Source organism: Peromyscus californicus, unplaced genomic scaffold (genome assembly GCF_007827085.1).
Source record: "Peromyscus californicus insignis strain IS unplaced genomic scaffold, ASM782708v3 Scaffold_10__1_contigs__length_136768540, whole genome shotgun sequence".
Taxonomy (NCBI): domain Eukaryota; kingdom Metazoa; phylum Chordata; class Mammalia; order Rodentia; family Cricetidae; genus Peromyscus; species Peromyscus californicus.
In genome coordinates, this window is record NW_026294391.1 from 11,758,740 (window position 1) to 11,770,224 (window position 11,485).

The 11,485-nt window shown below is 43.1% G+C and overlaps 1 protein-coding gene across 1 annotated transcript; it reads right to left on the reverse strand.

The window, feature by feature from the left end:
• Positions 1-357: 357 nt before the first annotated feature.
• LOC128113657 (protein SSX2-like) lies at positions 358-7,693 on the reverse strand. Its single transcript, XM_052743533.1, has 4 exons — positions 7,610-7,693; positions 7,000-7,114; positions 6,589-6,690; positions 358-1,453 (listed from the first exon to the last, which is right to left on the reverse strand). The coding sequence occupies exons 1-4, from the start codon at positions 7,676-7,678 to the stop codon at positions 1,347-1,349; spliced, it is 393 nt and encodes a 130-aa protein (XP_052599493.1). The 5' UTR covers positions 7,679-7,693; the 3' UTR covers positions 358-1,346.
• Positions 7,694-11,485: the final 3,792 nt, after the last annotated feature.

Genomic DNA, 11,485 nt, shown 5'->3' on the forward strand with positions numbered 1-11,485 from the left:
CTACATCACAGAATTTGGATTTGTAACCTGTGTACAGACAGGGGAGAAAGTATGTGCTGACCAGAAAATGAAGTAAGATGGTTGTGACTAGACACGTTTCTAGTGGAGCATGGCAGGTAACATGATCATAGTGATGACATGTATATGTGTGTGCAAGCACAGAGAAATGTGTTAAAATAAACCAACAGAACTCTGCTCAGTAGTCCTGGGCAAGGGAAGGGCAGTGTGCTTCAGTGCAGAGGATGACTGATAGCACATGATTCCTAAGACAGGTACAGGGCAGACAAACAGCAGTATGCATTAAGAATATGCCTCGCTGAATGGAATATGGATAGACTTGTTTTATTTTAATTTAGTGTGTGTGTGTGTGTGTGTGTGTGTGTGTGTGTTCAGCTGTGAATGTCAAAAGACAATGTCAGGGAGTCAGTTCTCTCTGTCCACCATGGGCATCTTTAGGATTGAACTCGGGTCGTCAGGCCTGGCAGCAGGATCCTTTACCACTGAGCCACCTAGCCTACTTGAAACATTGATATTCTACAAGAGTGGTTTTTTCACAGTAAGAATAATACTAACAGAGCACTTAGCATGTAATATCCCCAGTGCTGACCAGATGCCATACAGCGAGATCTATGCTTAAGATTGCCTGGCAAAGGAAGAACAAACAATTCTCCTGGGCTTAGCACAGTGACATCATACATAGGGAATGCTTGGCATAAAGTCCTGACAGAGTGTTTGACACATCCTACAAAATTGCTAAGAGAACACTTGACAAATAATATAAAAGCTGATGCTTAACCTTAAAATTATAATGAATTTTAATAAATATATATACATATATCTATATATAGAACTGATACGTAGTCTTTCAAAGTCATGGCTTTGATCCAGGATTCCCACCATTCTTCTTCTCATCCTGGGCTTATTTCGACTCTCTGTGGTTGATACAAGAAAGAAAAGAAATGCTAGTGAGTTCACATTGCCTACTCACCGGTCTGTTTCCTCCCGTCCTTCAAAGCCTACGATGCTTTCCTGAACCTCAGAGCCTCTGCTCCACAGGCAAACCCTCTGCTCAGAGCACAGGGACTGCTCACCTTGTCTTTGAATTCCTAAGCCAGAGGAAGGCATGGCCTGTACTTTGAGAGCTGACCTGGGATCTGGGAGCCCACAGCATCCCAGGTAGGGAAGGTCTCCAAACTACCCAGCCTTGCAGTAAAGGAAGCATGACATGTTACTTCAGCTTCAGTGTTCCACCCCTAAGGACTAGAAGTGGATGACTGATCCTCTCCCATACGAGAAAAGTGTGTATTCTGGGGCTTAGGAGATGTGTCAAAGGACCACTTACAGATTTAATCATCATCATCATCACTTTCTTCGGGATCACTGATCTCTTCATATATCACTCGATTCTTCCTTTCTCGCAACCGGTGGCGCCAGGGATTTATCCAAAATCCACCTCCTGAAATAGGGAGGGATTGATGCATGAGAGCTAGGTAGTTTAGGGCCTTGTTCTGTCTGAAAAGAACAGAGCTTGTTCCCCCTGTGAGACCATGGACCTTCTCCATTGTCACAAAGACTGTTAGCCATACAGCAGTACAGACCAAAGGCCGCTTCAGGTTATACCCATCCAGTGTAGTGTTTGGTCCCCTCCCCCATCATCTGATATAGCTTTCCTATGTTATCCTTCATTAGAAAGAGGACCCAGTTGGCATTCCCTTATATTGTGTGGATTTAAGACGTGAACCGCAGAGTATGTAGAAGACTTGTCCAGTGTCATATTGCTTTCAGAAGGACAAGTCAAATTATGATTATGAAGACCCATTCTAACATCTGAGCTGGAGCTGGGTGACCTCCTCACCCAGCAAGGCCTGGGACTTTTCAGGGCCCATGCCACATACCCAGAACATGCCAGGGAAACCAAAGTATTGCTTCTTCCATGATTTCCTCCCATCTAATGCCACCCTTCTGTCTGTCCCCACCCTTCTGTCTGTCCCCACCCTTCTGTCTGTGCTTTCTCTTGGGTGTGCAGGTGTCTCTGGGCCCTTCCTGAACCTATTGCACCTGGAACTCATGTGGGGTTGTTTTCTTCCCTTGCTGCCGCCTTCTTCATCATCTTTTGAACACTAAAGCACTTGTGCAGGCTGCTATCAGTAGCATTTCTATATTGTCTTCGAGGTTAAGTATTGTCTCTTTTTTCCTAAAGTTATACTAGCATCTGTTATTTATATATGTTGTTACTTTTCAATATGACATTTTCATATGCATATAGACTGTGTTTTGATCATGCATACTCCTCATCAGCCTCTTTTGACTCACGCCGATTCTTCCCCCCTGCTAGAGTCCCTTTTATTTCATGTCGGTTGGTATGGTGGGGCTCAAGGAGTTTAATTAGGATTACTTACATGTGCACTGGGCCTCACTGGTCTTTTCCCCTGGCAACTGTTAGCTACCTTTATATCCTCTGAGAGGGGCAGAACCTGGTGAGCCCCTCCTTCCATGACAGAATGTTGAAGGGCCCAGTCTTTTGCAGGTGTTTTTTTTCATGGATTTTCATAACATGCTAATTGTACCTGACAAAGCATTTCATTATTTGTAGCCAAATAAAAAAGAACACAGGTGTTTAAATGGGAAAGGAATGTCCTAAGTACACCATGTTTCTGGGACTAAATGTTTGCCTTTATGTTCTTCATAGACTGCCATTTATGTAAGCAAAAGAGATGTGCATTTAATTAGGAGTATGGAATAGAGACTTGGGGAAGAAAAGCACTGGCGGAACCCACAGGTTCTATGAAAGGCAGGTCATCTATAAAATATGAGGCCCCACACATAAGCTTGTGGTGCACTACGTGGACAGTAGATAAAAGAGTGAATAGAAGGGAGGAGACAGTACTGTGCCATGATGGTATGTGCAGATGAATGTAGGGGACAGAGAAGAAAGAAGGAGGCACACTGATCTCTATCAGAGAATGTGACGCCAGGTGTGGTATCATGTGGATGCTGGTAAAAGACTCCACGTGGAATTAGGTAAGGTAGTGCCTGCACCGTTTCTGCTAATATCAAGCTATTATGTCATTGGTCACTAATCATAAGCTACCTTTCATTCAACTTCCTGATTCATGCATGAGGGAGTCTATGTAGAACTGAAAGAACATTGTTTCTGAGCTTGGAAACACAACTTATTGCCTTTTATTTTACACTTATATTTTTTATTTATGTGTACATGTGTATGTTTCTGTGTATGTGTGATACATGTGTGGGTGTGTCTAAGGAGGCAAGAGTACTGTGTCAGATCCTCTGGAACTGGAGTGACAGATAATAGTGAGCCACCCAATGTGGGTGCTAGGAGCTGAACTCCTCTGGAACAACAGCAGAAACCCTTAACCATTAAGCAATTTCTCTATATTCCCTTTATTTCTTTTGTTTTTTCATTTGGTTTTGGTTTGAGACAAGATCTCTTCATGCACCCTAGAAAAGTCTTGGTCTAATGATCCTACAGAGCTCTGCAATTATAGGCATGCCAAACACACTCAAATGGACATGCTGTTTAAATGATGTAATAATAAAACTGAATACTTGCTCTTATAACCTCTTCTTTTCATTCAGTCCTTAACTGTGTCCTCACTGGCCACTAACTCTCAGTTCCCTTAACTCTCTACACTAGACTGGAACCTCCAACTATAGAAATTCCCAGTTCATAGTCAGGTGTCTCTGAGGGTTCCTCGGGGTTGGGTCTGTGGGGCAGACAGTTCCCGGGTGTAGATGTGTCCTGAAGTAGATCAGAATGGGAGGAGTCCACAGTGAAAGCCCTGTAATTTCCAGCCGGAGGAGTGCATGCTCCATTTCCAGAGCAAAGGCCAGCTGGTAGTTTTTTTCTACTTGGAAAGTGAGGGTCAGGATGAAAGAACCAACAGACTGTGGGAGAATACCTGACAAGGGGATCACCTGGATTGCAGAAATGAAAGAAGACATGAATGCATTTCAGCAGTTTGGGCTATGGACTAGAGAGCTAGTGAAACTGCTCTTTGGGCCAATAATTTAGCATGGTTGTGTTGACCCTCATTATCATACTCTAATTATTAGAATGCTGTGATTGAAGACATGCAGGCCTGGTACTGTAAATCTGACCAAGAACCTGGGGTTGCACAAGCCCTAGGAGGAACCCATGGAGTGTGCTAAATGAATATAGTACAAAGTGACCTCAAAATTCATTCTCTCTCTACCCGGAGATAGCTCTCAGACATTATCAGAGAAGTTTTGTTGTGCAGTGAGTGGTGGCTAATACAGAAGCTCCCAACTGGTTAGACTGCAGAAAGTGTCTATGGAATGCTCAGCTAGACATTGAACATCTATGTCGTGCACCTTCCTCCCAAGCTCAAGTGCCATTGCAGAAGAGGGGATAGAGAGATTGTAAGAAGCAGAAGACAAGGAAGACCAGAGCAAAATAGTGTTTTATGGACATGACAGGAGTGTTAAACTCATGAACTCACAGGTGTTGGCTTTGCCTACATAAGACCTGCATAGGATCAAGCCTGTCAGCATTCTAGCATGGAATGAGCAGGGACTCATGAGCTCCCACCCCTTTGTGAGTAGCTGTTGACAATAGATGGCTTTTGTGGGAGGGAGAGTCAGTTTTCTTTAAGGGTATGGCCCCTGTTAGGTCAACCATACTCTAGTACATAATTCCACATCCCACAGTATATAGACAGCACAAATCGAGCTTGGTTGGTTGGTTGGTTGGGTTTTTTTTTTTTTTTTTTTTTTGGTTTTTTGAGACAGGGTTTCTCTGTGTAGCTTTGGAGCCTGTCCTGGAACTCGCTTTGTAGACCAAGATGGCCTCGAACTCACAGAGATCCGCCTGCCTCTGCCTCCCAAGTACTGGATTAAGTCGTGCACCGCCGCCACCACCACCCGGCATTGGTCATTTTTAAAAAATAAAAAACAGACATGAATTTGAAGAGTGTGGGGAAGTGAGAAAAACATCTAGGAAAGATGTCTTATGTTAATTAGGTGAAAGAGTGGGGTATGTGTGAATATGATCAAAATGCATTATGTAAAATCCTCAAAGAATTAAATAAAATGCCATATTGAAAAAGAGTGACGACATTATTAAGGAACAGGAATTAGATCCAACCTGGTAAAATAGAAACGGTGGAGACGGTCACACCTTCGAATGTAAGTTTATCTTTTATATCATAGAGGTCTATTGTCAGCGGTGTCAGCTGTAAAAGAGAACCTAGGGTAAGGCACTTTGGCAAATTGGAATCTACAGTTGGTATTTCTGCCACGTGATTTAAGCTGTCCTAATTTGCTGGATAATATTTAACACAGGACCTTGCAAATAAACATCACACACCAAAATTAACCAGACCCAAAGTCTATACAACCCAGTGAACTCCCATACAGTTAGAATTGGCATTGGAAACATGTGATGCTTCACATTAAATTTTACACTTTAAGCATCAAATATATCATATACACTTATCCACTACCAAAAAGAAGACTATCCTCGCCATTGTGGACATGAACTGAAGGGCAGACATGGGGCACTCCTACGGAAATAGGTGTTACTCACCTTTAGGCGTTTTATCTGTTTCATGTCATAACTCTCTTCAGGATGTCCCTCTATGGGAAGTGACAAGTCAGAAGGTTTTGTTGGTTAGTAAATATTTCAGAAGGTCCAGATCCTGCTGATTTAGGGAATGCTAGAGCGTAGGGTTACAGTCTCCTCATGGAGGAGGGACTGGTGGAGCATGGCTCTCTCTCACTTTACTGATGGCATAGGCATTGTCTATAGTATAAGGTTAGAAGTCTCCTTATGATTGTTTATGAAATGTTGTCTCTGCCTCATCACTGACTCATCCTACCCCAGGACATTTCTTTTACCTCATAATATTAAATTGATTTCAGGAAATTTTGAACTGTATATACTTTCAGATGTGGAATAATGAAAATCTTACTTAACACATGAAATGATTTGAATATTCAGGTGTTAACTGTGTGAGGAAGGGTAAGTGATTTAGCTCAGTGTTTTGGGGACTATCTAGTGTAATAACTCTCCTTTGCTCTCAAAAACTGTGCATAAATTTCAGGCCTGGAGTTTGAGATCAAGTAAAGTGCTTGTGGGAGCTTGTGCGATCTGGCCTGCTTTCCTGGGGAGTCACTCTGTGCGTGTGCGTGTGCGTGTGTGTTGAGTTGTATCTCTGTGACAGTGTCTGCATGTATGTGTATAGGGTAGATATGTCTGCCTATGTTTAGGATGTGATATAGGGCAGTGCACATTCCAGCTGAAGATATTACCCATTTGCCATTTACTTATTATCCAAAATAATGTACATTCTTTTTAATGTTTTAGACTTTTATATGACAGGATCTTCTACATAATCCTCTGAATGAACTCTTCCACACAGCCCTAACCTGAAGAAGAAGAAGAAGAAGAAGAAGAAGAAGAAGAAGAAGAAGAAGAAGAAGAAGAAGAAGAAGAAGAAGACGACGACGACGACAACCTGCCTGTCACCTTACCAGGAATCTTGACTGAAAAGGTGATCCTTCACAACCCTCCCCCCACCACCCCACCCCCTGCAGACCACTCACCTTCACTGTCACGGCCATGAACTTTAGTACATTCCACCGGCACCGGCTTCTCTTTGGCCTGTTCCTTGCAGCGCATGAAAACTGGTTGGTTGACTGTGACCCCTAAGAGGAAGCAAAGTACTTGTTCTTTAACAGACAGCACAGAGGGGAAATGAAGCTAGGATCTGGGATGCAGCACAGACCTTAAGGGAAGACAAGTGCAGCCTGCAGGCTGAGCCCTATGGCCTAAGCTCTGTGCTCTCAGCCCTGAACACGATGGAGAAGAGCAGCGTGCTCAGCAAGCACCTTGACATTTCCCCAGGAAGAAAAGTAGCGTGTGGGATAGGGACATGCTACATTTTGAAAAGAAGCTGGGGCAAAGAAAATAACTGGGAGACACCAGACTTGTCTGAACCCAGAACTTCCTGTTACCTAGGCCCGTCATCCTGATGTAGTTTCTTTTCATATACACGTAGGCACTTTTCTGCCATTTGGTCAGCTTTGCCCACTCTTCCTCAGAAAAGTATGTAGAAATATCCTGGATGGCCTAGAAAAGAAAGAAATAGAAATTCTGGCAACTACTCTGCTGTACACGTGTGCCATTCATCCCAGAATACCCTCTGTGTTGGAGGACCTCGGTAGTCCATCTAGAAAATCAAGATGATTGATCCTTGGAAATGTGAGGGTCAAGTAAGAGATGTGAATAACAGCCATTTCCCAATTACAGTGGAAATGCTCAGTGCTGGTTATTAGTTCTCCCCCCCCCCCCTTTACAAGGAGCTAAGTGTCACCAAATGCATTTAATACTAGATCACCAATCTGAAGTCTTCAGGGACTCTGGAACAGGACTTACTGAGTGCTCACTCGAGTATGTGTGCGTGTGTGCATGCATGTGTGTGGAGATAGAAATCCTGAGCCTTATGGAGGTCCTGTGGAGACTTTGGTCCTTGTCCTGAGTGCCTCTGGTTTCCCCCTTCTGAGAACTCTTTCTACCATGGCCCTTGGTCACTCAGCTGCTTCTGCCCACCCCTGATCACCTCACCTCACATATGTTCTTTGGCTCAGGAGTCTCTTCCACAGAGCTCTTTACACAGGAACTCACTGTTTTCATGTCAGTAGGACTAATGGGATTTTGAAAAGACACCATCTAATTTTCTTCCAGCACTAAACAAAATGTCCTGTGAAGGAAGGAGCATGTATGAAGTTAAATGGAGTCTCCAAGAGTGGGTCAAGCTTCTGTCCTGATTATTTGCCCTGGAACGTTCATGGAGATTAAGAGCGGAGAGAAAGATATTGAATTGGGCAAGCACAGACACATGTTCTCAGCCATATGAGGAAAGGGAAAACTGATTTCATAGACGGTAAGAATGAGACAGTTGTCACTGGAGATAGGTGGCGGGGAGTACAGAAGAAGGGGAACAACAAACACCCAATCCAGGTAGGGAGGAAGGAGAGCTGCTAGAATTTTGCAGGACACTTTAGTGACTACAGCTTATAGCTCCATGTGGTGAGTTTGTAAAGAAGGGAGAGGGAAGCCAAAGGTCCATTCCTATGCCTGTGATACAAAATAGGTGGGAGGCTGAGGTAGAAGGATCCTATGTTCAATGCCTGCCTGAGCTACAAAGTGAGATCATGGCCAGGCTGGGCAATACGTAGTTAAATCCTGTAGGATTCCTTCCTACCTACCATGTAAGAGGCCCTTGCATTCATTTCCCAGTTTTACCAGAAAACAGTAGAAGACATGATGAATACATAAGGACAGAGAAATATGAATTACCCATATTTGATAAGCACACACATATGTGTATCTTAAATCACCATACTAGATTTTAATTGTGTATGCACTATTGTTGTCTATCAATTAAAATAAATCCTGAACAAAACTCAGAACAGATTCTCTTAGGAAGCTGGGCTTGGTGGTGAACACCTGTGTTCCTAGCACTTGGGATAATGAGATAGGAAGATGGGGAGAGTTCAAGGCCATCCTGTAGCACATATGTCTCAGAAAAAGAAAAGCAGTGTGAAAACTGACATGTCTGTGTTAGTGAGGCAGCAAAGGGACTTCAAAATAGGTTTTACTCTTTCATTACATTTTTATTTGGAGTGTATGTGTATGTGTGCTCATGACCCCCATGCCATGATATGTCTGTGGAGATCAGAGAACACCTTACAGGAGTCTGTTCTCCCTTCTACCATGTGGGTCCTGACTATCAAACTTAGGCTTAGTGGCTGGCACCCAACAAAATAAGAATGCTCTCCTCTTTATTAAGCTGTTTTCCTCTGTAAATGTGTTTTATTATTTATTAGCTTTTGTGGTTAGATTTCAAAAGATGGCTTTCATGCTGATCCACTCATACATGTATCCCATTATACTTTTCTTTTTTTTTTAAGCCAATAGAAGTCTTATTAGCAGGTCCAGGATCCCAGTGTATACCCGAGCTTTCTCAGGGTGAGCTTTTTTTAATCTATTTACTTATTTATTTGAATTTTCTGTCCCTTTTACATACCAACCACAGATTCCCCTGTCCTTCCTCCTCCCACCCCCCAGCCTTCCCCCCCAACCCACCCCCCATTCCCACCTCCTCCAAGGCAAGGTCTCCCATGGGGAGTCAGCAGAGCCTGGTACATTCAGTTGAGGCAGGTCCAAGCCCCTCCCCCTGCATCAAGGCTGTGCAGTGTCCCACCATAGGCACTGGGCTCTAAAAAGCCTGCTCATGAACCAGGGATGGATCCTGATGCCACTGCCTGGGGCCCCCTGAACAGTTCAAGCTCAACAACTGTCCTGCCTATATTTCACCTCCCTGCTCCTTCCCTGTAGTCTCTCTTCCAGCTTTAGATACTTTCTTAATTTCCCACTATTAATACCCTTCATAGCCTCAAGGCTATTAGGTACATATTGTTAAATGTAGACTTTTCATTTTGAAGACAACCTTAGATATTTAGTGTTCTTTTTTTTTCAATTTCAGTCACTTGCTCACCTCTCAACCCAGCAGAATTTTTTTCCTTCATCAGTAAATAAATGCTTTAACCTTTTATTTTTATTTTAAAAAAATTAACAGACACAATAAAGTTTTAAATAAAAAACACATTTCTGGGAACCTGCTGAAATTTAAATCCATATGTCTACATTATTACTGACTCAATTTTTTCCCTGGAGACATGGTATGGACATGATGCTAAGCTGACAGAGAAACTCTGGGCTCAAGTAATTCCCCTGTATCATCCTACTAAGTAATTTAGATTGCTGTTTTATGGTATAGTGTCCTGTGACATGTGTACATATTCTGAGATGAAGTTGGTGAGGGAATTGCCTCCGGTTTTAATTTCTCCCCAACTCATGGTTTTCAGAGGTCAACGAAAGGGATATATGATGCTCTGTGGTGCTAAAAAGAGGTGGATCTGTTAAGTAGAGTGTGAATTCCTGGGCTAATTTAGAAATTCCTGCTGAGATAAAAGAGCTGGAACCTCCACATCTACCAGACCAACTGTCATGCAGAGTAAATCTGATGTGTCTCAAGGTATTGGGGTCTGACCTCACACTCAAGTCATCAGAAAAGTTTAGTGAGTGGACATTGAGGTATCTCTGGGACCATGAAGACTGTAGCTTTGTCCAAGAGGCAGTTGGGAAGTAGCTCTCTAATGAAGACTATTTGGTGACATTGAGGATGGAGGAAATCTCAGGCACATAGGTAATTTCAAAGTTTGTGAAGCTAAGAGGCATACTACTGCTTCCCTCGGAAATAGTGTGACATGAGTCTGTCAGATGGTTATAGTTTCTAGGATCCTTGAGGAATTTCCCAGGAAGGGTTTAGCTCAAAGCACAGTCCTAAGTGTTAAAGAGAGCGGAAGACACAAGTACTTGGTTAGTCTACACAGGCTCTTAACTTTTCTATCGGCTCACATTTAACTTATTGGGGCATCCCACAGAAAGAACCTACCTCACATAGGACGAGATGAAGGAGTGTTTCTCCAGAGAGAGATCGAGTATCTTGATTCAGCTGAGCCTAGAGGATCAACCAACTGCCTCAGGAAAGTGGACGCGGTAACTGAGGTGAGAATGCAGTGTGGGACCCCAGAGTTCCGGAACAGTAATGCATCACAAGGGGCGGGGGGGGGGGGGGGGGGGGGAGGGGGGGGAGGTACTCCCACCTAAGGTGATGTCATCATTCATGGCACTGGCCACTCCAGGACCTGCTGCCCTGTTGAGATGTACATTTCTAGATTATGTCTAGACTCTATTGTACCCTCTACTGTGCGGTTGTTCATCTAAAAAATGGCTTACCATTTCAAATCCTCCTCAGTACTCCTTAATCAGTCTAACTGGGATCTCTCTACAATAAACTAATAACATGTCAATTATTTATTAAGGAAATTATTAAAGTTGAAATTATTCTTACATATGCTATTTCCCCAAAGATCCAGGAGCTTGCTTTCTATTGAGAGTCTTATGAATAATAGTGCACAGTGCGCATGAGATTACAGTTTATTGTGCTCTTTAAGGGGTTCCCAAGTGCTTCTGTTAGGAAGGGTTCTCTAATAGTGTGTGTGTCTCTCTCTTAAAAACACACAAGAACACAAACATGAAAATTAAAATAAAGAAGAAAACAATAAGGTAAAAATGCCAAAACAAAATGAAACATCCCCCCAAAGAAAAACCCCACAGAGTTCATTTTATGTCGGCCAACTACTTACTTCACAGTATGGGGCCCGCCCTGGAGTGTGGTTGATACACCCAGTGACAACCCATTGGAGAAAACTGATTTTCCCTTTGCCAGCAGATATCAATTGCAAATAGCTTTTTGGTTTGGTTGGTTTGGGTGTCCACTTTTTCCTCCAAGTGCTGAGACCCCATCTGACTTGGACTTGTGCAGGTCTTGGGTATTCCTCAATCTCTGTGAGTACGTTATGTGCATCAATT